General features: G+C 50.5%; 12 protein-coding genes across 12 annotated transcripts; 8 read left to right on the forward strand and 4 right to left on the reverse strand.

Moving 5' to 3' along the window:
- The first annotated feature begins 488 nt into the window (after positions 1-488).
- Positions 489-2,115, forward strand: M438DRAFT_290682 (FMN-linked oxidoreductase). Its single transcript, XM_029901721.1, has 2 exons — positions 489-1,050; positions 1,111-2,115. The coding sequence occupies exons 1-2, from the start codon at positions 663-665 to the stop codon at positions 2,061-2,063; spliced, it is 1,341 nt and encodes a 446-aa protein (XP_029763993.1). The 5' UTR covers positions 489-662; the 3' UTR covers positions 2,064-2,115.
- A 291-nt stretch (positions 2,116-2,406) lies between these two features.
- M438DRAFT_266541 (stress responsive A/B barrel domain-containing protein) lies at positions 2,407-2,811 on the forward strand (the record flags this gene model as incomplete). Its single annotated transcript, XM_029900117.1, has 2 exons — positions 2,407-2,523; positions 2,584-2,811. The coding sequence occupies 2 exons, from the start codon at positions 2,407-2,409 to the stop codon at positions 2,809-2,811; spliced, it is 345 nt and encodes a 114-aa protein (XP_029763994.1).
- Positions 2,812-3,301: 490 nt separating this feature from the next.
- On the forward strand, positions 3,302-4,841 carry M438DRAFT_241946 (terpenoid cyclases/Protein prenyltransferase; the record flags this gene model as incomplete). The annotated part of the gene is made up of 2 exons (XM_029899550.1): positions 3,302-3,930; positions 3,998-4,841. Coding segments are annotated over 2 exons (1,473 nt in total), but the record flags the coding sequence as incomplete, so codon positions are not given.
- Positions 4,842-5,048: 207 nt separating this feature from the next.
- Positions 5,049-7,731, reverse strand: M438DRAFT_312708 (uncharacterized protein). The gene is made up of 2 exons (XM_029902521.1): positions 7,451-7,731; positions 5,049-7,375 (listed from the first exon to the last, which is right to left on the reverse strand). The coding sequence occupies exons 1-2, from the start codon at positions 7,635-7,637 to the stop codon at positions 5,319-5,321; spliced, it is 2,244 nt and encodes a 747-aa protein (XP_029763996.1). The 5' UTR covers positions 7,638-7,731; the 3' UTR covers positions 5,049-5,318.
- Positions 7,732-8,446: 715 nt separating this feature from the next.
- On the reverse strand, positions 8,447-9,837 carry M438DRAFT_403144 (uncharacterized protein; the record flags this gene model as incomplete). The annotated part of the gene is made up of 2 exons (XM_029909638.1): positions 8,447-8,769; positions 8,824-9,837. Coding segments are annotated over 2 exons (1,335 nt in total), but the record flags the coding sequence as incomplete, so codon positions are not given.
- Positions 9,838-10,417: 580 nt separating this feature from the next.
- On the forward strand, positions 10,418-12,088 carry M438DRAFT_342936 (PLC-like phosphodiesterase). Its single transcript, XM_029904874.1, has one exon. The coding sequence runs from the start codon at positions 10,819-10,821 to the stop codon at positions 12,028-12,030; it is 1,212 nt and encodes a 403-aa protein (XP_029763998.1). The 5' UTR covers positions 10,418-10,818; the 3' UTR covers positions 12,031-12,088.
- Positions 12,089-12,842: 754 nt separating this feature from the next.
- M438DRAFT_267044 (putative P450 monooxygenase) lies at positions 12,843-14,446 on the reverse strand (the record flags this gene model as incomplete). Its single annotated transcript, XM_029900154.1, has 2 exons — positions 12,843-14,050; positions 14,257-14,446. The coding sequence occupies 2 exons, from the start codon at positions 14,444-14,446 to the stop codon at positions 12,843-12,845; spliced, it is 1,398 nt and encodes a 465-aa protein (XP_029763999.1).
- A 1,573-nt stretch (positions 14,447-16,019) lies between these two features.
- Positions 16,020-17,476, forward strand: M438DRAFT_332290 (S-adenosyl-L-methionine-dependent methyltransferase; the record flags this gene model as incomplete). Its single annotated transcript, XM_029903484.1, has 9 exons — positions 16,020-16,094; positions 16,159-16,196; positions 16,250-16,320; positions 16,375-16,412; positions 16,466-16,484; positions 16,542-16,658; positions 16,709-16,769; positions 16,821-16,958; positions 17,014-17,476. 9 exons carry the CDS (start codon positions 16,020-16,022, stop codon positions 17,474-17,476), a joined length of 1,020 nt encoding a protein of 339 aa, XP_029764000.1.
- An 823-nt stretch (positions 17,477-18,299) lies between these two features.
- On the forward strand, positions 18,300-19,053 carry M438DRAFT_372145 (ubiquitin; the record flags this gene model as incomplete). Its single annotated transcript, XM_029908331.1, has 2 exons — positions 18,300-18,321; positions 18,386-19,053. The coding sequence occupies 2 exons, from the start codon at positions 18,300-18,302 to the stop codon at positions 19,051-19,053; spliced, it is 690 nt and encodes a 229-aa protein (XP_029764001.1).
- A 569-nt stretch (positions 19,054-19,622) lies between these two features.
- On the forward strand, positions 19,623-21,464 carry M438DRAFT_332292 (zf-UBP-domain-containing protein; the record flags this gene model as incomplete). Its single annotated transcript, XM_029903485.1, has 2 exons — positions 19,623-20,396; positions 20,448-21,464. 2 exons carry the CDS (start codon positions 19,623-19,625, stop codon positions 21,462-21,464), a joined length of 1,791 nt encoding a protein of 596 aa, XP_029764002.1.
- Positions 21,465-23,998: 2,534 nt separating this feature from the next.
- On the forward strand, positions 23,999-25,357 carry M438DRAFT_362660 (uncharacterized protein). Its single transcript, XM_029907597.1, has 2 exons — positions 23,999-24,249; positions 24,520-25,357. Exons 1-2 carry the CDS (start codon positions 24,225-24,227, stop codon positions 25,059-25,061), a joined length of 567 nt encoding a protein of 188 aa, XP_029764003.1. The 5' UTR covers positions 23,999-24,224; the 3' UTR covers positions 25,062-25,357.
- Positions 25,358-26,084: 727 nt separating this feature from the next.
- On the reverse strand, positions 26,085-27,170 carry M438DRAFT_352584 (uncharacterized protein; the record flags this gene model as incomplete). The annotated part of the gene is made up of 1 exon (XM_029906802.1): positions 26,085-27,170. One exon carries the CDS (start codon positions 27,168-27,170, stop codon positions 26,085-26,087), a length of 1,086 nt encoding a protein of 361 aa, XP_029764004.1.
- Positions 27,171-27,271: the final 101 nt, after the last annotated feature.

Genomic DNA, 27,271 nt, shown 5'->3' on the forward strand with positions numbered 1-27,271 from the left:
CTTCTCTTAGGAGTCTAGGACAAAACAAAACACATTTTGGAACCAAACCATATCTTGACATGTTTCATTGATGTCTGCTCAATCTCGTTGCATCTCAAGATGCACTCTCTGCTTCGCTCCTAGATCGACCGAGCAGTATCTCCGACAAACGCCGTCAAGCGGGTAGCCGATTCCCGAACACAGAGTTGCATGAACCTGCGCGTGTCGGAGGCTCCGCCCGTGGCCAGAGAGCGTTTCGTTTGTGCCTCACAACCCGAGTTTGACCATCTTACATCAACAGCGGCGGCGCATCAAACGACTTGTAAACAGCTCAAAAAGCGCTGTAGAATCTCGACAGGGTGACGGTCGGGAGTTTGTCAGCAGTCGATTATCTCCACAGATGCCGAGAGTGCCCCGGGACTTCTCGAAGACGGTCGAAGGCGAATGACGTGCACGGTCAATCAATTCTTCGAAACTCGTTGATGGTCTGGCTGCCACCGAGGCAACCAGGCCGAGGGAGACATGTTTTGTAAGCATCGAGTGGCATTTTACACGGTGTGACGTTTTGCCTAGTCAATTGCAAGCCATAAGTATCAAATCTTTCCCCTTTCCTTGTTTCTCAATCCTCATACTGTTTTTGCCAACTCATATCCCTCCATCTATCCAATTCACATACCCTCAACATGGCACCTCGTTACGAATCCGACGACGTCTCGGCTGCCCCTCTAGGCGAGAAGTTGCAGTTCGCCTTTGCCAACCGCTCTGCACCTAACAGGTTCCTCAAGGGAGCCATGACCGAGCGTCTATCTTCATGGGATCCTGAGAACCTGCCTGCACGTGGTGTGCCTTCCGACCAACTCATCAACGCATACAGAAGATGGGGCGAGGGTGAGATCGGTCTGATCTTGAGTGGTAACATCATGTTCGAGTACGATCACCTCGAGGCTGCTGGCAACCCCATCATCCCTGTGGATGCTTCCTACGAGGGCGAGCGTTTCGAGAACTTCAAGCGCATGGCCACTGAGGGCAAGAAGAACGGCATGCTTATGGTCGGTCAGGTTTCGCACCCTGGTAAGTGATCATCATTCTTTGCCACACACACACACGACACAATGCTTATTGTATGATTAGGTCGTCAAGTCGAGAGTCGTATCCAGAAGAACCCCATCTCTGCTAGTGATGTCCAGCTCAAGGGCGACGTTATGGGCATGACCTTCGAGAAGCCCCGCCCCGCCTCCGAGCAAGACATTGCTCGCATCATCGAGGGCTTTGCCCACGCCTGCGAGTACCTCGAGAAGGCTGGCTGGGACGGTGCAGAGCTCCACGGAGCTCACGGCTACCTCCTCGCTCAGTTCCTCTCTCCCACAACCAACCAGCGTGCCGACAAGTACGGTGGCAGCCTCGAGAACCGCGCCCGCTTGATCATCGAGATCGCCAACGAAGTCCGCAAGCGCACATCCCCCAACTTCATCCTCGGCATCAAGTTGAACTCGGTCGAGTTCCAGGACAAGGGCTTCAACCCCGAAGAAGCAAAGGAGCTGTGTAAGATGCTTGAGGACAACAAGTTCGACTTTGTCGAGCTTTCGGGTGGTACTTACGAGCACCTTGCTTTCGGTCACAAGCGCGAGAGCACCAAGAAGCGCGAAGGCTTCTTCATGGAGTTCTCGGACTTGATCGCTCCCGCCTTGACCAAGACTAAGGTCTACGTCACTGGTGGCTTCAAGAGTGTTGGTGCCATGGCCAACTCGCTCAAGTCGATCGATGGTGTTGGTCTTGCTCGTCCCCTTTGCCAGGAGCCCCGTCTCTGCAAGGACATCCTTGCCGGCAAGGTCAAGGGCGCCATCAAGCAGCGTCCCGATGACAACAACTTCGGTATCACCAACGTCGTTGCCGGTACCCAGATCCGCCAGATTTCCAAGGACCAGGAGCCCATCGATATGAGCGATGAGAAGAACGAGCAGGACTTCATGAAGGACATGGGCGAGTGGGCACAGAAGATGGGCCAGGACAGCAAGATGGAGAAGTACGGTTACATCGACCTGACCACTGCTGCTCCCCTGCCTTACGGAGGCGCCTCCGTTTAAGGAGTGATTTGATTCTTTAAAAGTTTAGACAACACGATACCCATAGACATGCAAATACATTATGACTTTCTTCTTTTCAAAGACGTTTCAGTATTCTTCTAGACTGTGACTGCCGAGCTTGCGATGATGGTGGAGAAGCATAGAACGGAACGCATTCCGCCGACTTTCGGGCATTGGCATCGGAGAAGAGGGGAAAGTGTAAGGTGAGGCTATTGGGTAAAACAGAAGACAAGTCACGGAAATTAAAAACACCATGATGTCGCTGTTCAAGGAGAGCATCCTACCTCTTCCTTCTCACACGATCTCGATTTATCGTCACATCTCAGCCAAGTCAATTCGCAGTATGGCTTCGGAAGCTTCAAAGCAGGTGCATCGCATCACCATGTTCAAGATCCCGGACCCGAGCAACATTCAACCTATTTTAGACAAGTACTCAACAATGGCTCAAGACGCAAAGAAGGTATGCTTTCATCCATGTTACAAGCTTGCTCATGGCAGTGATATTGACTTCTCTACCCAGGACGGCAAACCATACATTCTCCGATGCGTAGCTGGACCGGCAGTCAACGATGCAAGAAGCCAGGGCTACACTCTGGCCGCGCAAACGACGTTCTCGAGTCTTGATGACATGAAGTATTACGACAACGAGTGCGAGGCTCATGCGGCGTTGAAGGCAGTAGCAAAGGGCAAGGTCGAGCCCCCGCCATTGATGGTGTGTTTCGACAATGCTGTTGGTACATCCTCTTGAGAAAGGAAACTTTGGAAGATGATTATTCAAACATGAAAGAACAAAGACAGGGCAGTTCGTGTCCAGCAAGCGGAAGGATGGTGAAGCATAGCAAAGCGGAGTTTGGACGGACATATGTATATGGTCCAAGCTTTGATGCATCTCGAATGACCAAGGACGTCACAAATCCAAAAGATATTCAGACAGAGAATCTATCCTTTTTGCATTGGAGCGAGCGTGGCAGCATTTCTTTCGCATTGTTTCCTCAGTTTCAAGCATTGTCTATCGCACTCAGAATACCCCAGACGCATACAGACGCTTCTATACGACTCCCTGTCACCAACGCATGCCTCGGACAACAATACTAAGCCCTCGATAAAGAAAAAGTGTCCCGACGAAACGACACATGCCCTTCAAGCGCAATATCCGATTTCCTGTTCGTAACACCAATCAGTTAACTTCGAACACCGCCGACATGTCAACTTCCACACCGTCCACCCAGCCTACGACGGCCACAGACCGCCTGACCGAACTGCTCGACTCAAACGCTCGCATTGAGGAGTTGTCCTCTGCTCAAGAAGAGGAGATTCAAGAAGCAGAAGAAGACTCAGACTACGAAACCTCCTCCGACAGCGACGATGGCCAAAACGTACACGCCTGGATGGCTTCAAAACTCCCGCCCAACCTACCCTTCTACTTCGCATCACCAGGCCCCTTGCAAGATGATCTCGAGACTTCCACTTCAATCGCCCAGGAGAAGACAATGCGCGAAGTCATAGACTTGATGACAGGAAAAGGCCAAACCATGCTGGACGTAAACACACACGGCCTCCCTCACCTCCTCAAGGCCAAACACGCCGCCTTCCTACGCACAATATTGGGCAAATACCCACCGCCGTTCCAAGTCATGGATGCCAGTCGTCCTTGGTTGTTATATTGGGCTCTGAATGGATTGCGCACTTTGGGCGTGGATGTCAGTGAATACAGACAACGATGCATCGACACATTTACACCTCTACAAAACCCAGAAGGTGGTTTTGGAGGTGGTCATGGACATCTTTCTCATGCGGCTGCTAGTTATGCTGCTACCTTAAGTCTGGCTCTCGTCGATGGTTTGGACATGATCGACCGAAGATCTATGTGAGTGTTCCCTTTCCTTGCCTTCCCTCTTTGATAGTTGAGAGCATCACTGACAGAAATGAAACAGGTGGCACTGGCTAGGCCAAGTCAAGAACCCCTCTGGCGGTTTCAACATGGCCGTCAACGGCGAACAAGACGTCCGTGGCGCATACTGCTGTATGACCATCCACACACTCCTCCACCTGCCCCTCGCCCTCCCTCCATCCTCTCCCGCCCGCGCCGCCGGCCACGAAACCTTTACCTCCGGCCTCGGCGCCTGGATCAGCAAATGCCAAACCTTCGAAGGTGGCCTCGGAGGTGCTCCCGACAACGAAGCCCACGGCGCGTACGCCTTTTGCGTCCTAGCATGCCTCTGCCTCCTCGACGACCCAGCAATCGCCATCCCCACCTACCTCAACACAAAGACTTTGACGCACTGGCTCGTCTCCCGTCAAGCGTGCCCCGAAGGCGGATTCAGCGGCCGCACAAACAAACTCGTCGATGCATGTTACAGCCACTGGGTCGGCGGCTGTTGGTCCCTCCTCGAATCCGCCCTCTCCCTGCCTCCATCTTCATACCTCTGGGATCGCGAAGGTCTGGTCCGCTACACTTTGACCTGCTCACAAGCCAAAAAGGGAGGACTCAGAGATAAACCTTCCACACGTCCTGATGGCTATCACACCAATTACTCACTCGCCGGTCTATCAGCGGCACAATACATTTATACCTACGACAAGCCTCAAGTGGAGGAAGATGCAGAAGAGGATATCACTCAAGGAGAAGCATTGAAAGCGGCATTCAACTGGTCTTTCCAGAGGCCGACGGAACAACAGAGGAAACAGTGGTGTTTTGACTTGCAAGATATGGTTGAGCCCGTCCATCCTGTTTTTGTGCTGCCGTTTGATGTCGTCGAGGAAACGAGATCGAAGTTTGCTGGAAAAGTTGGGTTTTAGATTGAGGAGATGGTGATATCGAGCAGATGGTTTCGTCCTCTAAGGGATGTTAAATGGCATAGCATAGCATAGCGGTATTGCATGGGTGTTCTAATCTCTCTCTTTTCGATGATCGCACAAGCCAAAAGAGTGATCAGGGGATGTTGCTTTCTCAATGCACATGCAATGAACACCAACGCAAATCCGGCCATCGCTTGACTCGATGGACTGTGGTGAGTGCTGGGGGTCATCAAGCCATATGATTAGTTCGTCTATCAAAAATCGAACATCGAGAAGAACCCGCCATTTCTCGCACACTTACGATTCGATGAAGGAAGTCTAGAGGTGAGAGAACGGATGCGGGGGCGATGAATGCTTTGTGCTCACCCGATATCTAGCAATGCGCATACGCTAAACCTTCCATGCCTTGTATACCCGAATGCCTTGTTCTGAACCTGTACATGATGACCACTTCGTCTAAGCTTTCTTCTTACGTCCTGCCTTCTTCGCAGACTTCGGTGTTGCCTTTGTCGTCTTTGATTCTTCCTTCACCGTCAACTCCACAGCGGGAAGCTCCAATGACTCGTCGAGTTGCAATTCTCCTGCGACAATGCTTGCACCAAGTATGTCCTTTTTGTACACTGTCTCTCCCATATCCTGTAGTTCTGCAACGACATCATCGTCTTTGTCAGCACCTATGTACAGAGTAATCCTATCCATGTTGTCGAGTTTTGCGAGGGGTCCGGTTTGAGGGTCCGTCCCACCAGCCTGTCTGACAATAGCCATCACATCATCCCAGCCCTTCTTGTACGCGATTCGTTGCGTCGGAGAGACATATATCACTTGGTCGGTGAAAATGCCTGTGCGATCCATGTGTTTGGTGGCCTTGAGTTCCTCGGGCAGGAACTCGTCTGTGTCTAAGAGACGTCCCGCGGTGACTGATTGCGATACCCAGTCGTCGGTGACGATCGTCTTGCCCAACGTCAAGCTGTGAAGTAGTTTCGGTGTCTTCAAAAGTTCTCCGCCACCTACGCACAAGAAGTTTGCGCTCTTGCTGTCTTCGGTCCGAGTGGCACCGTGACTCTTCATGAACTTCATTAACATAGCTCTTTCGTAGACCTTGGTGTTCGAGTAGATGATGACGGGTGGAGGGCCAGTATATTCACGTCCGGTCAACGCTGGTGAGCCTGACGTAGCACTTTCACTCTCTACGCTCCTATGTCTATTCGAAACGCGTCGGGAGATAGAGCCCGGAGGCACTTCGTCATCAACACTCTTTCTTCGTGATGAGCCGCGCGTGGGTGCCGAGCCGGATGGAGTTTGGAGACCCTTCGTCTTACCGGAACTGCGCCTTGAGGCTGTACTCAGAGGGGTAGTACTGGTGGTCGATGTTTCATCTTCAGTAAACTTTGCACGTTTGGCTGAGGCGGCGGGACCGCTAGAGTCTGTGACCTTCCTCTTTTTCACAGCAGCGACAGGAGTTCTGTGCTTGGTCTTTGGCAAGACTGGGCTTGGTTCCACGGTGGCAGCGAGGTCGCCATCTGAGCCAGTCGTTGCGTGATCGTTTTCAATCTCACCATTGATGATATCGACGGGTGACGGGGAGTGCTCGGGCTCTATGATGGCTGAATCTACGCTTGCGGGTGCGTCTTGCAGGTCCGGCGAATCTGGCGAATCTGTTGCTTCCACCGGATCTTCGGTAGATGAATCCTCGTGAAGCTGTCTTGAAACCAGAATTGATTTAGGCGCTCTCTTCGGGGAGTCAATCGTCATTGGGGCTTGAGACGCAGGGTTGTCCTCGTTCAGGTTTGTGAGGAGCGTGCCAACTTCCTCGACAGTGATGCTGGCTTGATCGAAGAGAGATGGAGTCGGCTCCTTAGGCAGTTGGAAGGCAAGCATATCTGATGGGGATGTGTTCGGAAGCTCGCCGGTATGGATGTCAGGCAAGGCGGCGAAGGTGCTTTCGACGGCGGTTGGGGCGAATGCGGGCTCTGGCTGCTCAGGCTGTAGTTGGTCCATTGGAAGACTCTCGGGGATGGTAGATTCATGTTGGGATCGAAATCTACGTTGATTGGGCGTATCCTGTACAATTTGCGATTCTCTCGTGGTGGGACGCGGTGTCGGACTCAGATTCTCTCTGCTGGTAGAAAAGAGGTGCTGAGACTCCTCAGCTGACGTGCCACGACGCACATCTGCAGGCGGCTGGAAACTTTCTTCATCGGTCTCTTCGTCTTCGTCAGAATCCACTTCTTCCTTGACCTTCTCGCGTTTGATTCTGTGAGTGGCGGCCCCAGGTCCGGATGACTCGACTTGAACGTCCAGATTGGTTGTATTCGACTCGAAATCAATCTTCACACTAGCTGCCAGGTTGTCGAATTCCAAGCAATCGTCATGGCGCAGTATAGCAAAGTGGTTGGTTTTGTCAATCGTGCACGGTAGTCGGATGCGAGAAACCAGCGGGTGAGCCGGCAATGCAGACTTGATGAAAGTGTCAGGTATGTCTGTGCTAAGCTTGATACCGCCACCCTCGAACTCTGTCACCGAGTTAGCTGACGTGAAAGGTGAAGCGTGATACAGCCGACTGTGGCGAGGAACAGCCGTGGACTTACCGAACAGGACGACCCAATCACTTTTAGCTTGGGTTTCGTCGTGATAGTCAGTGAATCGCCATGTGCTAGGCTGCTGTGTCTTTCCCTTAATGAAGACCGAATGCCGTGTCAGTGATGTGATTGCTTGATGGTGACTGCCGATGTGTTTGCCATCGGAATCAAGGATATGAAGGTTCCATGAAGACATAATGGTCCATTACAGACACAGTGAGTGAAGGTGCGCTATCAAAGTCGAAAAACGCGGAACGGCCGTACTAAATCGCGTAGGAGGGTGTACTTGGTGAAGGAAGACGCGATGGAGATAAAATAATGAGGTCGGCCCTGGCCTGTGACGCGCATGCATGTGAAAGAGCTACCCCACACTCTCACTTTCGCAGTCCTGGGTGACCCTGTCTTGTCTTGCTCCTTGAAATATGCTCTTCCAAGCACGAGAACAGAATTTTAGGCAGTAGGTGCATTCGAGCATAAGACTCTGTTCTGGTCTGTCGTGCCACTACCACTTGACTGACACGGACAGGAAAAACGTATATCATAAACACTCCATGATGGATATTTTGCAAACAAACTTAGAAGTCTACTAGTCAGGGAATCATGAATGTGCAAAAAGAATCGACAGAAGACAGATGGACAGTCGATTTGGCTTGAGAAGAACTAAAAAGAGATAGCACCATGAGCAGGAATCGAACCCGCGACCTCCTCGGATCTAGACTGACACGGCGTTGAGTAACAACGAATGACTGCGCACGTGTTAAGACCTCGGGTGTGTTAACCACTACACTACCACGGCTGGACTATTATAAGGGACTTGAATTCTATAAAATATAAAGGTTAGCTTACAGTGGGGGCTAACAAGAGTCAGCAAGGAGATCGGTGGCGAAAGAAGAGCTTGGATGAGGGAGTTTGAGTAGACATACCTCGATACCTGGGTAGCTTGTCCTCTCGGATGCTTAGATAGATGGCATATCGCCGATAGGTGGATCGTCATACCAAAACTTTGCATGCTGTGGAAGACTCCCTGTATCCATTCTTTCCACCACAATACCCACATCTCGGAGTGTTGCAACATACTGAGCATCCGGCACATTGTAAAGAACAAGTGTCGAGAGATTCGGGACGCACTTTTGCTTATCGCTAATAATATCGCGTAACAAAAGCTGTACTTGAAGGTCTTGGCATAGAGGTAGTCGTTCGCATCGATTCGGAAGTAAAGCGACGGACTCTATCGTTACAGGGAGCAGATCGAGAAGTCGAGGCGCCATAGTATCATCCATTGCGTTGTCTATGAGCGCTTGAATACAGACTTCAAGTCGCTTCAGGCGCTGGACCCACATGTTAGCTGGAACCGTCGCCTAATAAGCTGCGTGTTGAAATACCTTGAAAGCTTTGAACGAAGCAATACGAGTGGTCATGTCTGAGTCTTCCTCGTCGTTTGTCAGAGACAGCACTTCAAGCTGGTCACCCATAGTGGTAGCCAAGACATCCACGAAGATTTGGGCTTCGAAAGTGTTGCCACAACATGCATGATGGTAGCGAAAGTCGGTCAAGCCTTGTAGGGGTAGCAGCATCGATTCCATGTCTTCCGGTTCGATCGTTCCTGCGCTAAGTTCGAGTTTTTGCAGATGAGAAATATGGCCTTTCCATCCAGGAATCGAGTCGATGTCTTCTGACCAGCCGGTATGAGCCCCTTTGAGGGTTCTTACCGAGGGCAATTCAGCGAACAACAGAAGCATGTTGATCCAAGTCATCCCTTCTGAATCTAGATGGTATGTTTCCACGGTGTGTAGCTTTGAGAGAACTTCAGGATTGACGCCAGATGCTACCGATGATGTGAATATGGAAGAAAGCAGTGCCACATCTGTTTCTTGAGCTCGTGTATAGCGTAGTCGTTGGAGGTTAGGAAGCAAAACTAGGAGCAGGGTCAAAGCAGCAGTCTGTTTTCCAGACTGTATGTCAGTACGGCACTTTTCGAGGTCGTCCGCATGCTGCCTGAAGTAGAGGGTGGTTTGTAGTAAATCCTTGCAGCCACCGAGTCGCTCGATAATGTCCCATGTCGACCGATCAACATTGGATGGCTCAAAACTGAAGTCCTGAGTAGCATAGTTGTCGCTGCATATGAAAATGATGTGTCTAACGTAGGAGGCGACCCTAGGATTTTTCCAAATGTCATATAGTAGTTTTATGGGATGAGAGATACTGCTCTCAACATCAAAGACATCATCGAACACCACTTTGCTGTACTGTTCCTGAAGTGCCCTGTGTTCGGCCAGTCTCTTTGTAGAAAGAGAGTAAAATCGGCGGTTGATGGATGAGAAGGCTACGATATCGTCCGGTGAGATGGTATTGATGACTTGGACCAGTATATCGCTCGGTAGACCAGTAAGAGACATTTAAGAGGATTTTGTTGTGGTGTTACTGGGTTTCGAAGCAATGTTGGGGGACCGCAATTTTGAGGTCTTCCTTGACCGTGATCGGCCCATAGTTGAAACGAGTTGGACGCCGAACCATTCATGTATCATGGTAGCTCTAATTTGCGTATTTGACGGAGCCACTGTATACTTCACATAACGCCCAGCAGCTACTTACCTCTTTTGTCCCATGAACCAAATGGTGTTATGCGCATAGCGGTCGGAAGACACGATGGTTCTTCAAACTAGAGCCGTGTCCAGTGAGAGCGTGTTGAGTATCAGGGTCTTCTCTGTGGTAGACGACTCTACTAAAGCAGAGAACATCATGCATCTCTAGAGTCACACAACGTCTCCAGAAAACAGCGGAGCGATGGCAAGGGCGAAGGCGCTTGGAAAAGTGTGAATTTTTGCTGGAGTCGCGTGTTGCTTCAACACTTGCTTAGGACAGGGTCGCAACCTGCGACTCCGCAGACACTAGCGTGCGCCACCCGGAGATAGCGCGGCTGGAGGTCAACATGTCATGATCACCTCGGCAGGAGCACAACCTCACCTTTTACTCGTACTACTCAACAAGTCGGGAGCACGAAATTCAATTCATCGAATCTGTGTTCAATCGTGACCATTCAAGGAAATCTTCCAATTCCACACACCCAACACACATCCAGCACACCTCGACGCGGTATCTACCCATCGTCCATCAGCCATGCGTCGCTGAATCATGCTTAAAGATAACGACAAAACATATCGGACTCAACAGGCAAAGCGATTGACCCGAGAATACATGCATCTGATCAGCAAAACACTTCCGGACATCGATTGTGGTTGACATCCACCACTCATCTCGAATTTCCACCGCACCAATCCTCTAGGCTCTGTGTAGGCCGCCACTGGGAGCAACGGAAGTTGAGCATCTTGTACCAAAAGTTTCCCAAATTCAGTACCCGAGAGCCGTGATCTTGAATCATGGATAGCTCAAGGAACTACGGCAGTATGGCCGAGAAAGGTGAATTATACATTGCACCTCAACCTCGTACAGCAGCACCTACAGCTCCGCTTCCCCACCTGGCAGATTGGATGTGCTTTCTCCCGGACAACATCCCAATATCGGGTATGTCCATTCCTGGAACTCATGACAGTGCCGCTTTCATGAGTACCTGGCCCTTCGTATCGACACAAACCCTTACTAATGCTCAACAACTTGACGCTGGCATCCGTTACTTCGACCTCCGCTGCGGCATCATTAAGGATGAAGTCCAGATGGTTCACGGCAGAGCAGTTCTTGGCCTCAAGTTCTCTGACCTGCTCACCTCAATGTACGCTTTTCTTGCTAAGCACCCCAAAGAAGCCATCATCATACAATTGAAACAAGATCGCAAAGACGAATCTTCAACGAAGCCCTTCTCAGAGCTCGTCTTGAATCTTCTGCACGCAAACATGAAGTACTGGCGTCTGGAGACCACCACACCAACTCTGGGCGAACTGCGAGGTCGGATTCAACTACTTCGCCGCTTCCAGACCTTTCAACATCAGCAGTACACATCCGGTATCGACGTTAGCAGATGGCAAGACAATCCACCTTTACCCTTCACGATCCGCACACGTGTGGGTGTGCATCTTACTATCCAAGACCACTACTCTTTCAGTACACCGGAAAATTTACCCAGCCTGGTGGCGAAGAAAGGAGGTGATGTGGCTTCAATGCTCATGCGCGCTTCCCGAGACACAGAGCCCTGGCATTGGTACATCAACTTTTCGTCGGCTTTCGAGTTCAACATCTATCATCAGATTCCACCCAAGGATATCGCTATCGGTGGATATTCAGTATTTAGATGGGTAGAGGGAATTAATCTTCGCCTTTGCAATTTCCTGAAGCAGAGGCTGGGAGATGCAGACGAGCCGCAGCGCTTCGGTGTTGTCGTCATGGACTTTGTAGAGGGACCGAGAGTGGATCTCGTCAAGACCGTTATTGAGGCTAACTTCGTTGTGCCGGGCAAGAGGAGAGGAGGCATGGCTGGCAGGAGCGGAGAGACGCTGGTGCTGGGACTCGTGATGTGTCTAGTCCTTCTAGGTTGGGCGTTATTCGAGTGGAGCAGACTCGATGCAGTGGATAGTCGCTGGTGTCCGATGTTCATGCATGCTTGCTCTGTACAGCCGCTATACAAGGCTGTCGCCTAAGTATTAGCTAGGAAAGTCAGATCTGTATATACTGTTACCAATGACAACCTAGACGAAGCTTGGGTGTACGTTGACTTGATCGGTGTTCTTATGAGGTACTGACGCCTGCTTATGAGAGCGCTGTAAGTACCGTCTTCTGACTCTTCTTTGATTTCAGATCAACGTAGACACCACTAGCGAGGTGGGTCTTCCTCTATCTACGGCATCATTCCCCTCCCCTCGACAGACTGCGACTGCTTTTTCGCCTGATGAGAAGCGCAAGCTCGCTGCTGGAAAGACCAGTAACTAGGGATGAGTTGGTGCAAGACGTCCTCATTTCAACCGAACACAGGCGCAAACGCATCTGAAAGAAGCGTGCGTAAAGTATCGCGTGTATCAGGAACTCACTACACGGAAAATAAACAATGCATATGGGTATCGATTGCAAATATTAGTATTGTGAATCTACCAAGAACTTCAATCGGCAATCCACTAAGCACTCATGTGTATCTCCCTCCCCACCTTCCGAAACGAACGGATCAATATATCTACAAATCATCCAGGGAACAAAGAATACTTATGTACAAGAATGGTCCCTTCCTCATGAGTCAGGAGCGCCAGGCAGAGCAGCTACATCGCCATAACTGGCATGAACCCCATTAGCTTCGGCCGAATCGGCATCAGGACGACGCGTTAGGCGGAACAACATCTCGGTATGTAAGAAGAAGCCTACGCAGCGCTCGACGAACGGCTTGGAAAGGCTGGCGGGCTGGAGTTCGTAGCGAACAAGTGACTATGGGCATAAGTTAATACGGCACAAGTGAGCTGAAAATCTAGAAACAGCTTACCTCGATGATGCCCTTGTTCAGCTCCATGGTCGCAACTCCCCTACCAAGGCATCCAAATCGACCATAGCCGAAGACCAAAGAAACCGTCTCAGTCATTTTGTCGACACGCTTCTTCTCGGCCTCAGACGCATCGCGCAACAACCAACGCTCAGGTCTGAAGATTTCAGGATCTACACCATAGATCTCCTTGTCGCGTTGCATACCCCAGGAGTTCCAGGCAATCTGCGTACCTCCCTTGACGAATTTACCGTCAATGGTTGCACCTTCTGGAGGCACGGCTTTGGCAAGTAATCCGGTGACAGGCGGGTACATGCGCAGGCCCTCCTTGATACAAGCCTGCAAATATGGCAAAGCTCTAGCTTCAGCATCGCGAATGACAGGTCTAGAAACTTTGCCAGCAGCCAAGGCAGTCTTGAATTCTGCCACCAAGCGCGAATGGACATGTGGTGTAGTAGAGATAAAATGCAGTGTCATGCGAATGGCACTTGCTGTACTATCACTTCCAGCAGTGATCTGCGTCAAAGTCTCTGATTCCAGTTGTTCTTGTGTAAGTCCGCGCTTGATGAATGAGCCTAGCATGTCGTGTCTAACGATAGCCTTTTCACCAAATCGCTCGTCTACGCGCTCTTTGGCGAAGCCCATTACACGGCCCAGTCCGCGTTTGTCTGTTGATTTGGGCATGACATGTTTGAGTAGAGGAAGACGCAGAATCTTCTGGAGCTCTGGGTAAGCACCAAATACAATGATGGCGGGAAGAAACTCCTGGAGATTGTCAATGTAGCCGAAGGGGTCATCGTCGTGCTTGAGGAAGCCAAACTCCTGGCCAAAGGCAATACTGGAGATTACATCGAGGGTGAAGTAGGAATAAAGTCGTGAAATGTCGACAGGGCGGTACTCCTTCTCGGTCGAAACGTATTTTGAGTCAATGAGGTCGAAGAGCTGGAGGAGGCGATAGTCTACATCATCTTCCATGTGCAGGTTTTCTTTGCCAGAGTAGCCAGTGGACATGCGATTACGCAGATCAGCGTGAACTCCTTCATCGATTACGGAGGTGATGTTATCCCGGGTAGGATGCAGTCGTAATGCTGTGTACCATTCGCTTCGAACGAAGGGACTGCGCACAGCGTGCATGCGTTTATATAGCTCGGGGTCGGTGGTAATAAGCATGTTAGGTGACACCCGGGCAGTCGGCCCTGTCCGACAGTCAGCATGTTGATGGCACAAGTAATGAACACAAGACGGCTAGGCGCTCATATCATTGGTCGGGCAGAACGACACGCAGTCCTTCGGAAGACACAACAGTATTGCTATTTTTCTTCTTGGGCTTAAAGCTTCTTGGGCTTAGAATTGACGACAAAGTATAAGAAGAAAAACGATTGGCAACATGATGCCTACTAACCATATTTATCGTTGACCTCTGTGAATGCCAAATTCATCTTGCCAGAGCCATTAGCTCTTAGAAGCCATAGCCTCGAGAAGCCCGCTACCCATGGTCCCTTGAATTCATTCAGAGCCCAATACTGTTGGAGGGTACGAACGACGTAGAGGAACAAGAGACCCAATCCTACAATTAATGCGATAGGCAACATGATCAGTAGACACACAGGCGGGGCAGTGCCCGTTTCACAAACGAGTGCCGATATGTCTGTTCAGGCCTACTGCAGGTGGCCCGGATGTCTGGTGGTGCAGACGAAAGTGAGTCCAACTACTGCGTGTTAGGGATCCGCCGTGCTGGGATTTCTCTCGGCCAGTGAGAGCACAAAGCAATGACGCTCCCCTAGAGTCGCAGGATTTGGTCTAATGTGCAAGTGCGTAGATCGAGCAGGAGGCGTACAAGGGTAGGCAAAAAGGTGGAAACAAAAAGCGGTCGGAGGGTCAAAGGAATTGAAGCATCTCGGCGAGAAGGGAAGTGGGAAGTACATCACTATGCCTGATGTCAGTTAGTTTTATAACTAGGAACAAAGACCTCGGAACGACTCCTTTCGCCAGCCGAGTATTGGATTTCAGGTTTTGCTGCTAGACTTCTTTAGATGACCTTTGGTGGCTTGGATATTCTGAGAGGGCACTTTATGACACGCGAAGCGACGCCCGCGACGAGCCGACCATCAGCTGCCGTGGCGCTACAAGTGCATACACCAATGCATGCTCTAGTAGCGCAAGCGGAAGATCATCATCCTGTCAAAGTGATACCAAGCGCATAGGTTTTTCTTATAGAGCGATTGCTACTTCCTGAGCACCAGATGCTGTAACAAGAATAAGCTATGAAAAGGCACGAGGTTCTTTGGTGACCCGAACAGTATTCACTGAAAGCCTAGGCATCTAGGTCCCTCGCTGGACAATCGATGAATCCGCAATGTTTTCGTGCATTTCCATATGTGGTCGTAGTACGAGTAGCTGTCGTCAGTCCTGAGAAGCATACGCCTTACAAGAAACACTTTGCGCTCGGTATCATCCTTGGTCTGAGTGTTCGTTCGGCTCTGAGAAAGTAGTAGTAATCCACCCCATGTCTGGCTTGTAGCCAGGCCAGGCGATTTAGCTTTGCGAGCTGAGGAATGTGAGATTTTTGACTCTCGCTTGCACAAAGACCACGAGACTTGTGTCAAGCTCAACGGCTTAGTGCAGGTGTGGCAGACCACGCGAAGAGGGATCGGCGAAGGAAGGGATGGAGGGAGCCGTGACCCGTCGTCCTATAGGGCTCCACATACGAAGATAAGTCAAGGGTCGGTTCCTGCTCTGTGGTGCACTGGTAGTGGATTGAAAGTCCAAGCTCGACAGATTTCGTTGACGGCACGGCGCGAAACGGACGTCTCAAAAGGCGCACGCCGGCCGAACAAAGCTCCCGCACTCCACGGATTCCTGACGAGTCAGGGGCCGGTCGTGTCAATTGTGAGCCTTGGTAGTCGAGGATCAAACAATTGCGATAGCGTCGGCAGTTTTGTTTTCTCCCATTCTTCTTTTCCCTTGATATTTGAGCCCGGTCGCCAACGGTGTGGGAAACTTCTTTTCGAACCATCGTCGCATTTGGATCCACGCCAAAGTCAATAGACCCAAACGCCTTTTGCCGCGTATCTTGGGCGACTAGAATAGTAGCGCCTGCAGTGGTTATCCTGCAAGGGTTTCAAAACCACACGCGGGGTTCGTGTATCGAGACAGTATTCAATCATGGCCGACGACAATCGTGGAGAGAGCGAGAGTGTTAGCCTCAATCACGCCCGAGAACAGACCCTTGAGGCCGACGTGAGTTGTATTCGAGATGGGTTCATGCGCATGTGAATAGCTGCTGATATGCTCCGATTCTTAGTCCTGGAGCGATAATGATTCTGCTTTGGGCGACGACACGTATGAGCCACTTGGAACTGATCTCGAAGTCGTGAACCTAATGTTTAAAACAGTCAAAGCACAACCACTTCGCTGAGCGAGTCAATATACAGCTATCGACAAGAACATGGTCGCACATATCATGGTAAGCAACAGTCCCTCAGTCAACTCACGTTCACCACGTTCTGACCCATATCAGCTTACAAGGATGGCCAATATGTTTTCCCAAATGATGAGGTGAGACTTGCCCGCTTGTTCCTGCTTTTGAATTGTTCATTGACGGTATGCAGCGCGAACAAGATCGATTGGGTATGATGTTACCTGACCTGTTTTCAAGACCAGACAAAAGCTAAACAATATGCATAGACCTACAACATCATATGTGCAATTTGACGTATAGAAGACTGCATCTGGCACCTCTAGTGAACCCCAAGCACGCCCTTGACATTGGAACCGGAACTGGAATCTGGGCCATGGATTTTGGTAAGCAAAATTTGAATACTGTCACAGCAAATCCCCTCTGACAACAGCAGCGGATCAATACCCCAATTGCGAGGTGACCGGTATCGATCTTAGCCCGGGACAACCCTCCTTGTAAGCAGCCTACTCGTTTTGTATGCTGAGAGCTTGCTGACCTCCCTCCAGCGTTCCGCCTAACTTGAAGTACATCATTGATGATGCAGAAGAGCTCTGGGTGTATGACCACAGATTTGACTACGTCCATTGTAGATTGATGGCCGGATGTTTCGCTGACCCCGAAAAGCTGATCCAGCAAGCTTTTGAGTGAGTGGCACCCCAATGCAATGTTGTTACTGCATTTCCTGACAGCAAACCACAGAAATCTGGAGCCTGGTGGCTATCTTGAGTTTCAAGACTACGGACTACCCTGCAGAAGTGTCGATGACACATTAGACGGCACATCCCTCGAAAAATGGGGTATTCTGATGTGCGAAGCTGCCCGCAAGCTTGGTCGTCCCATGGGCACTGAAGTATCGGAAAGATACCGAGAGTGGATGGAAGCTGCTGGCTTTGTGGATATCCAGGAGCAACACTTCATGTGGCCTTCAAATCCATGGCCAAAAGACAAGTACATGAAAGAGCTGGGCAACTGGAACATGATCAACATCTTGGACGGCCTCGAGGGTTTCTGTCTGGCACTGATGACCCGAGGACTGGGATGGAGAAAGGAAGAAGTTGACGTGTTTGTCGCCAAAGTGTCATCTGATGTCAAAAACAGAGGTATACACGCCTACTACCCGATGCCGGTCGTCTGGGGCAGAAAGCCGTTGACTGCGACTTGAGAATTGGAAAAGCAGCGAACATGAATCGCTGTTGGAACTACAGCACTATGCTTTACGAGGAAACGAACATCGATCGGGCATGAGGTCAGGAAGCCTGAAATGAGAGAAGCAATGGCCAAGTTAATGATAAGAGCGAAACAGACAGCGAGTCAGCGCAGGCAAACATTCATTGTGCCTCAGCAACAATTCCATCGCTTATCTCAGACATAAATAGTCTGCATACAGCCTTTACAGACTGCCGTTTCTGCCACAACTGCGTTCATTGCGAACTCTCTGAGTACTAACATGCGATAGTAACTACAGAAACGTCTTGGCGTGAGTTGATTTGAGGAAGGCAATGAAGTCACGGATGTGGCTTCCCCGCGATACCTTTCGGAGGTAAGCGCCGATAACGATGTACCCAAGTGGGCAAAGTCGGGGTGAGGGATGTCTCGCCACCCTTGCGAGACAAGTAAAAGAACAAGACAGAAAGGCTTGCTTAACAAATGAAAAGGAGGCGAAATAAAACAAGAGAATAATTCGGGAAACTCGGTGAAGAGACATTAACTCGTTGCCACGTTGGGAAGGTTCTGGCTCATTCCGTTGCTGCCTTACTGGTTGCGACAACACCGCCGCTCTGAGCGTCATCCAATCAGCCACACTCACTCCCGCTCTCACACGTTGACCTGACGCCGCGCCTTCCACTACTTAAGCTCTCTCTCCTTCCACCTCGACCTTCCCTCCAACAACAACCTTTCTCCATCAAGTCGCCTTTCTCCCATCAAGGCTCATCAACTTACACAACTACATCCACATCACACACACACGAAGCACTTCATTCAAGATGCAGATCTTCGTCAAGACCCGTAAGTACCGCTCGACCCCGCTTCACCGCCACTGCGCACAACCAGTCACTAACATCATCATCAGTCACCGGCAAGACCATCACCCTTGAGGTCGAGTCATCCGACACCATTGACAACGTCAAGAGCAAGATCCAAGACAAGGAAGGCATTCCTCCGGATCAGCAGCGCCTCATCTTTGCTGGCAAGCAGCTCGAGGACGGTCGCACCCTTAGCGACTACAACATCCAGAAGGAGTCGACTCTCCATCTCGTCCTCCGTCTTCGCGGTGGTATGCAGATCTTCGTCAAGACCCTCACCGGCAAGACCATCACTCTTGAGGTCGAGTCGTCCGACACCATCGACAATGTCAAGTCGAAGATCCAGGACAAGGAGGGCATTCCCCCAGACCAGCAGCGCCTGATCTTCGCTGGCAAGCAGCTTGAGGATGGCCGTACTCTCTCCGACTACAACATCCAGAAGGAATCCACTCTCCACCTCGTCCTCCGTCTCCGTGGTGGTATGCAGATCTTCGTCAAGACTCTTACTGGAAAGACCATCACATTGGAAGTGGAATCATCAGACACTATCGACAACGTCAAGTCGAAGATCCAGGACAAGGAGGGTATTCCCCCGGACCAACAGCGCCTGATCTTCGCCGGAAAGCAGTTGGAGGACGGTCGTACGCTCTCTGACTACAACATCCAGAAGGAGTCAACCCTCCACTTGGTGCTCAGACTTCGTGGCGGTCAGTAGAGCAAGCAATGAGCTGTGCTTCCTTTGATGTCTTTTGATGACGGGTCGGATCGGTCATGGTCCTATGGAGTTACTATGCTTTTCTTATTTACCTCTTCTATGATGCCGAGCTCAGCGGTGTAGGTTAACAAACCAATTCTCCAAAGAGCACTTGATGCTCTGATATTCCTCTTCAACTATCAATCTTGTTCACCGTGAATCATTTGCTCACGTTACCTCCACTTCCATGATCCTGGCTCCTCGCAGTGCAAGATGTTATTGAGAATCACTAAAATCTCTAATGCGAGCACGCGAAACGAAGCTCGGCTGTGCCTAATCTTTGTGCTCTCTTTGAAACTTCAAGCAGTTTCAGTGCTTACAATACCATATTTAATGCTTGATGAGGCTGGAATAATAGCGACAAGGGGCCTAGGGCTGTTGATACAGAGCCGCATGACTCATGCATGGCACGTGATAGAAGTGGCATTCCCAGAGTTTCGACGAGACAGGACGTGTTTCTCATCCATCAGATAATCAGCAGTAATGTGGCGCGACACAGACCCGAGACAGACACGTCGTTGTGGTGAATGATGGCGGCCTACTTCTTCCATCTCAAGCTAGAGCTGTATCCTTCGGCACGGTCATCTGGAGCTTCGCAACCAACGACGACCAACAACATCTTCCTTCCAGACTCGACCACCGATATATTCAAATCCGCCTTTCCCGCCCATCGAACGTCCAAGAACATCACCCACGACCTCCGACACAAACACTCGCCACGAACTTCGCTGGACGATAGCGCCGCAGCCAAGAGCCGACCACCTTCAGCTCACGGCAATGCCCTCCTTTTACCTGAGAGAAACCTCGCGTTGAAAGAGCCTGCTTCGCCCACGATCCCACCGCACAAAGCTTCGAGCGAAGCTGCTACAAGAGACTGGCGCTACGGGCCTGTCACTGTGGAGAGCATCGATATGGAAGCAAACAAGACTCCGTCGAGCGGTCTACACACCAAAGCCGTCTACGTCCCCTCGGCTCCCAAAGCCACAGATGTAGGCTGGGGTGTCGTACACCTGTATAGAGACTCCCAAGAGACGGCAGCTTTGGAACACAGCCTGGCGAAGGAGGACGTCGACTTCGACCCTCAACAATGCAACACTCTGTGCATACTCGCCGTACCGTCATGGATGATGCCCTCAGATCTGCTGGGCTTTGTCGGAGACCAAGCAAGAGAAGACGTTAGTCACTTCAGACTCATTAGAACTGGTCGTGCCAACAAGTACATGGTCCTCATGAAGTTCCGTCAAGCAAAGAAGGCCAGAGAGTGGCAGAAGCTGTGGAATGGCAAGCTCTTCAGTGCTATGGAGGTGAGATATTTTGACACCAAAAATTGCAAGCCGTATACTGATACCAAATAGCCTGAAAATTGTCATGTTGTCTTTATCAAGTCGGTCGAGTTCTTGACGCCAGACTCTGATATCTCTGACCCCTCTGCCTTCCCTCAAAACACCCAGGATCCCTTTACAAAGACATCTACTACGCTCTCGGCCAAGCCACATGCCCCACCGACTCCTTCTCTAGTCGAGCTTCCCACATGTCCAGTGTGTCTCGAGCGTATGGACGAGACCACCGGTCTCTTGACCATCCTATGTCAACATGTCTTCCACTGTGCTTGCCTCGAAAAGTGGCGTGGATCTGGTTGCCCTGTGTGCCGTTACACTCAGTCGCCTTCCTTCACCTTTCCATATCCGCGGCCAGGCCACAGTGGAGTTGAGGCTGACGTTGAGCCAGCCTGTACTGTTTGCGCGGCTACTACAAATCTCTGGATATGCCTGATATGCGGCAACACAGGTTGTGGGCGCTATGATTCGGCCCATGCTTTTGCACACTGGGAATCCACAAGTCACTGCTATGCTATGGACATCAATTCTCAGCACGTTTGGGATTACGCTGGAGATGGATACGTCCATCGCTTGATACAGAACAAGCCCGACAGTAAGCTGATCGATCTGCCTGCTCGACGTCACCCCAATGCCGCTTTTCGCGCAGAAGCGGAAGACAGCGTGCCACGAGAAAAGATGGAGAATATGGCCAATGAGTACACATACCTTTTGACCAGTCAATTAGACAGTCAGCGTCGCTACTACGAGGATCAACTGGAGCGTGCTGTGGATAAAGCTAGCACTGCTTCAGCTAGAGCTGAAAAGGCCTCAAGAGCGGCCACAACACTTGCCAACGAAATGGCCGCTTTACGTGTCGAGAACAAAGAGCACGCCGCCGCTATGGCCCGTATAGAGAAGAGCATCGAGAAAGCCGCCAACCGCGCTGATAAATTCGAGAAGATGGCTCGCGACATGTCTTCACAACTACGCGAAGAAAAAAACGATGAACGAAGGCTTACTTCAACGCATCCACGCCGCCGAAGCAAAGGCTAAAGAAAGCCAGCACGAAGCCGAGAAGATGAAGGCAGAAAAGGCTGATCTGGAGGAGATGAACCATGATTTGACCATGTTTATCAGCAGTCAAGAGAAAGTCAGAGAGTTACAAGCGCAAGGTGAGGAGGTGATTGACGGGTCTGCTTTTGCGCCTGAGCAACAGCCGCAGCAAGGAAGGAAGAAGGGCAAGGGCAAGAAGAAATAGCGGTGTATTCTCTCGTTTCTTGTGTCTTTGAAGAGGGTCTTTGGTTTTTACATGGCGTCAACACGGAATGATACCCAGGGAAGGAAGGAACGAAGATGCTTCGTGTTTTTTCTTTTTGCATGCATAACATATTTCGGAGTATTTCAGAAAGTGAAGCACTTCATTTCGTCCACGAGAAGAATTGATGTATTCCCGGAATGCGGCCATGCTTGTAGCCCCGTCGCGTGTAACTTGTGTTGGTTGTACAAAAAGCAGCAGAAGCAGCAGTGGAGGGAACGTGGCTGAGGACGACGATTTGCCGGCTGTCAGGCTTCAGCCAAACGACCGCCACTGCCTTTTGTTCATGAGCTTGTCCACAACTTCAAGTACTTTTCTAGGTACATGTCACTTTTGTGATGCCTCTAGTTTTGCGAGGCGTTCTGTCTGGAACTTAAAAAGATAAGTTTGGGCAAGAAGCGACAGCAGGTACGAACGAGCTCGTCAATGCAAAATTCGATTGGACCACCCTCTCGCCTTCACCGCCTGTTGACCGCTCCTGCTTCTGAAGCATCAACCACATCGCCGAGGCATTCAATTCCTTTGCACGTCGCTTTCGGGACAAAATAACAATGTAGTGCCCGCGATTATGCACGCCCGATCGCCGGTGCAGCATGGAGAGCAATCAGCTGTTCACCCTCACTGCAAGGCTGGCGTCAAACTCGAAAGGCATTTTCGCCCCATCAATCACGTCTCGTCTTTTCCGAACGAGGTCTTCTCTCGGAACAAAACAGGATTTGCCACAAGCACTGGCAATTTGAGATGTACCCATCGCCTTCAGTGTTCACGTCGGCTGCAAAGTGTCCAATCCTTTGCCATTCTCGGTTATGGCGAGACTGGCTTTTCGGCAACTACCATCACAATCCTGCGGCACGGAGGGTATCTCCCAAGATTTGCTGCCTGAAGGGACAAGTCCTCGGTTCCTTGGTGCCTCGACCCGGGAGATGCTTCCAAGCGCATGAGCGATTCTTATCGAGCGCGTGCTTCCGCACCACGGATCGATGTACTCAGTAATTGAGATACCAGGGCTTGTCCAAGGAGAAAGCATCAACATTAACCTCTTATTGGATCCTCTATGGTGTTTCAAAGAGTTTTATGCAGATATTCGGCCAATTATAGAGGTCCCTCTCGAAAGGGAGAGGCATATGCTCCGTAAGAATACCTCACATGCTTGGTATCATCTCCTCTTAACCCCTCCTCCTCACCTTCACTCCCCACCATCTTGAGGGGTGGAAGCAGAGTACCTCGTGCCCAGCGACGTCAAGATGTGACCGCCAACGCACTCATGCTTCCGATGCTCGTCGTTGGATCCACTGGAACGATGGGTCGCACACAACCAGACTTTGTAGATCCAGAAGACGAGCCAGCAGCATCTCACAGAGTCACCGCCTTTGATCCAGGGTACAGGGTTTTGACCAATAGAGAATCCCAGAAGTCTGTCTCCTTTGCCTTGAGAAAATATGGGTCTTTCGCCGAACAACGTTACCAGCGCGCGGAAGGGACGAACTGCTGATCTGGAGCACCTTTATCGAGTAATTACCGCTGCAGTAGCCCCGCATGGCACCCGCTCGAGTTGGCTACCGATTTGGACCGGTGAGTCTGCGGTTCCTCCTACTCGTCAACGGACATAATAGTCCTTCACATGATCTTGGTCCGGCTTGTTACCGAAAGCTAGAAAGGGCACCGTTTATTTCTACTGCACGACACTTGCGTCTAATCAAGGGGCCACAGACCTCGACCACGTACCTGGTGCTTGTCGCTCTCGGACGAACATGTCGCGCATTGACGTGATCCGTATGAGGCAATTCGGGTCTCGCCATCGGCATGCACCACGCTCGCTGTCGCACAGGAGCAGACGCTCGAGCACGCAGACCCGCACCGCTACGCATCTCATTTCCCTCTTCTTCGGACCCTCGATAGATGGCCCAATGCGCGGCATGCAGTGCCAACACATCGAACAAGATTAGGGAGGGGTTTCGACAAGTCAGCTTGTCCACTTCATCGCCAGGCTTTTCTCTTGTGTTGTCGTTCCCACAGTGAACGCATCTGCAATGCACGACGGTATGTCCTTCGTGCACGCGTGTGAGTGGCCCGCCCTTGTTACCGTACCTCTGGACCTCCCGCCGAGTCTTGATGCTGTGTTATTCAACGTCACTTCTTCGAGTCCCTTCTTTTTTTTGATTGTTCCCCCTTCTATCTCTTGGAGACCGCCTTCAATCAAGGGACGCCTGCTTCTTCAATCCTATTTATGTTCGGTCTATGCTTAGAGAGACATAATTATTGATCCGATTCTCTTCTTGGGCATCAATACATCTTGCGTTCTCTTCCACCTGCATTTATCTTTCAACATTTTCTTCTGCTGCCCCGTCAATATTCAGCCATCAACCCTTTCTGCGGTGTGACACATACGACACATACAGTTTGACAGCGCGCCTCTTCGGCCAAAAACGACATATCTTGCTTGAAGATCTAAGCCACACCAAGCACGTCCATCTCTTTCGAGATTCAAGCATATCATCATGTTCTACACAATGTATCTCGATGGTGAGTACCAATGATTTTGTTTTCCTCCCTACAACATGTCGTCTCAGGACACCCGTCAAACGTGTGCTTCTGACATGTGTCGGCGGCGGTCGCTTCCCGAGGGCATTGACAGCTGCACACATGGCAGATCCACATATTCTAGTGGCTGTCTGCAATCGGAAGCCTGAGGCAAATGCGATCGTCAACCTCGTTGTGGTCGTTGTCATAGCCAGAAAACCACCTATCGTCATACCGATTGTACAATTATAATTGCTCACACGTCCGTGATAGGTCTCTGCAAACGCCGACACTGGCCCCAGCCTATGTTCCAACCTTCCGTTACACGTCATGGCTACACCTGCGTCGTCCGCGTCAACAATCGCGAATACAGCACAGATGGACAACATTATACGACCGAAGCTCTCGCCCGCGACGCCGCCGCTACTCGCGCATACATGATTTGTCGCAACTTTTCGGTCAATGATGGCATGTACCCCGGCCAAAAGCCGGGCTCAGGCACAGTCCAAGGCCTTCCCGTCGCTATCGGTTCTGGTCGCAAGAATACCGCTGTTGCCACATCGTCCAACAACGACCAAAGAAGAAGATTGGGCGAGCTGAGAGAGGAAGATGAGGATGAAAGCTCCAGCTATACTTCTGGTGGCTCCAGCCCTAGAAGTGTCGATTCTGCGGTTGCTGGACTCAGGTCTGCTAACGCTGGTGCTGCGAAACCTCATGCTAGACAGATTGCTTGTGCCTGTCGTCGTGCTCCGGTACTGCAACACTATCCTCGTTGCCAATACTGCCTTCGCGATGCTGGATGGATCTCCTTCTAAACACCACGAAAGGCCTCAGACATCTGTGTCTGACGGGAACCGGGGTGGAAGGAAAAAAACGACGACGCAGGAAAACGATTACGACATACTAGACTTTACGACCCTCACGAAAAACAACACACATGATATTTCTTATTTCATTATCAGTCATCTTTCTACTTCACGACACTCACCAAAATGTTACCATGGAACGAACAGAACTAGCGGAGGATAATGGATGTTGCATTAAATGGAGTCTTCTTCTTCTTCTTTTCTTCCTCCTCTATCCTCATATTCTTTCCTTGTCATCAAAAAATAACCCACGATCGCTCTTATTTATCTTACGATATCCATGATACTTTTTACTCCTCCGCATGATGAAATCGGAGATGTGAACATCGTTTGCACTAGTCGCATCAAAGCTGAGCTCTCAGTCGAACGAGAGCTCTCTTCCGATCGTCATCGAAAGGCATAATGTTTCTACTTATATCGATACGGTTGTCCGAAAAGAGTGTGTTGAAGTGCCGCTTTCAGCAGGCACGTTCGGGCCCTCTTTTGACTTGATTGTTCTTCGCTCGTCATTTCTTGTCTTCTTTCTCTTGCCGATCTGTCACGGAAATGCCGTGTGCACATCGACGTCTTGTTTGTGAGATGATTATGGAAAATTGTCATGGAATGGTCCCTTGACAGAAACGCTATGATTGAGAGACAATGCTAGCTAGGAGCATCAAAACGCTCATCTTCTGCATGCAACTCATGTTAGTATGGGTAATATGAGAGGGGGCCAATGATATGTAGAATGTAGACAGGGTCATGACTCTAGCAATTCGACTTGACGAAGATCGGGATGGAACAGACCAGGTATTGTAGTGACATAAAAAAAGGCTTGCTTGCTTTGTATAAACTATCTAAATGTACATATATCTAAACAAAATCTTGCAAACATCCAGTGCTTGCTTTCAATTCTGCAGAGACCAGCTCTGTTGTTGAGTGACCCATGGAAAGCGACCAGGCTTTCCCTCCTTCAACACACAAAACCAACGCTTAGAGCAAAGCGACCACTGCAGCAATGGCAGCAACCAAGGAGACACCGGTCTTGCTAGCAGCACCGGTGTATGGAACCACAGTGCCGTTCCATGCCGGGTAGGAAGCCGAGGCAGAAGCAGAAGCTGCAGGAGCTACAACAGCAACGGGTGCGCCACTGGCTACCGAGGACAAAGTGGTCACATTACCCCAGGTAGCATTGTTCCAGACATAAGGAGCAGCAGCTACAGCAGTGGCGATAGGAGCGTACACACTTGCGGCTTCGGTAGTACTCGAAGCGTCGAATGCAAAGATTGGTGAATGCAACGAGACAATTGCAGTTGCAGTGACAGTGCTGCGAGAAGTGGTGGTCAAGGTGATGGTTGAGGGCGTTGCGAGTACTGCTTCTGAGCCCGCAGAGTCAGTGACTGTGGCGCCAGCGGGACAAATCGTCGTGTAGCTGTAAACGATATCGGTGGTGTATTGAGTGGATGTGGGTACAACCGGTGCTGGGAAGTATGGCAGGTATGGCACAGATGCTGAGGTGGTCGTAGCGGCGGCGGCAGCGAGATTGCCGTCTGCAGTTGCATTGTTGTAGTAAGGAGATGATGAGTTTGAGTATGCACCATATCCGATAGCCGAGAGATAGACGGTGGTAGTGTGCGTATTTGTGCTTGTGGATGTGGTGGTGCTTGTTGTGAAGTTGGCGACGTAAGGCCATTTGGTTGCTTGTGTGGTGGCTGTAGCGGCACTAGAGATGCTGGCGCTGATAGTCTGGTAGTTCGGCACGGGATAAGGTGTGGTGTTGTTGCCATCTGGATAAATAATTCCGTTCTTGGAGCATTGTGCATTTCCAGATCTAGCAGATGCCTGCCAGCAGGGAGAGTAAGAGGAGCCAAGAGGAGCTTTGTCATACAGACGATCATCGCAACTGCTGGCATAACCGATGCCATTGTTGCAGCGAATGATCATATTGCTCTCGAGAGATGCCGAAACACAATACGCTCCTGAAGGAAGAGCACATGTGTAGGTTCCATTTCCATTTTTGATGATTTGAGCGGTGCTCAAGGCGGCAGAGGCCAGGAGAATGCTGCTTGCTGCCTTCATGATGGGAGATAGCGATGTGAGTCAAAGTATGTCTTGTTTCCGATCAACGGGTGAGTATGTTGCGATGTGATGTAAGGCACGAGGCTTCTGATCGATGTCGC

Source organism: Aureobasidium pullulans (genome assembly GCF_000721785.1).
Source record: "Aureobasidium pullulans EXF-150 unplaced genomic scaffold scaffold_3, whole genome shotgun sequence".
NCBI classification, from domain to species: domain Eukaryota; kingdom Fungi; phylum Ascomycota; class Dothideomycetes; order Dothideales; family Saccotheciaceae; genus Aureobasidium; species Aureobasidium pullulans.

What these genes read in the sequence shown, in the direction of transcription:
- M438DRAFT_290682 (XM_029901721.1), top strand. Translation starts at nt 663, where the DNA reads ATGGCACCTCGTTACGAATCCGACGACGTCTCGGCTGCCCCTCTAGGC. An exon ending in CGGTCAGGTTTCGCACCCTG is followed by an intron (nt 1,051 to 1,110) that starts GTAAGTGATCAT and finishes TTGTATGATTAG; the next exon opens with GTCGTCAAGTCGAGAGTCGT.
- M438DRAFT_312708 (XM_029902521.1), bottom strand. Translation starts at nt 7,637, where the DNA reads ATGTCTTCATGGAACCTTCATATCCTTGATTCCGATGGCAAACACATC. An exon ending in TGATTGGGTCGTCCTGTTCG is followed by an intron (nt 7,376 to 7,450) that starts GTAAGTCCACGG and finishes ACTCGGTGACAG; the next exon opens with AGTTCGAGGGTGGCGGTATC.
- M438DRAFT_342936 (XM_029904874.1), top strand. Translation starts at nt 10,819, where the DNA reads ATGGATAGCTCAAGGAACTACGGCAGTATGGCCGAGAAAGGTGAATTA.
- M438DRAFT_362660 (XM_029907597.1), top strand. Translation starts at nt 24,225, where the DNA reads ATGTTCTACACAATGTATCTCGATG. An exon ending in CTACACAATGTATCTCGATG is followed by an intron (nt 24,250 to 24,519) that starts GTGAGTACCAAT and finishes CGTCCGTGATAG; the next exon opens with GTCTCTGCAAACGCCGACAC.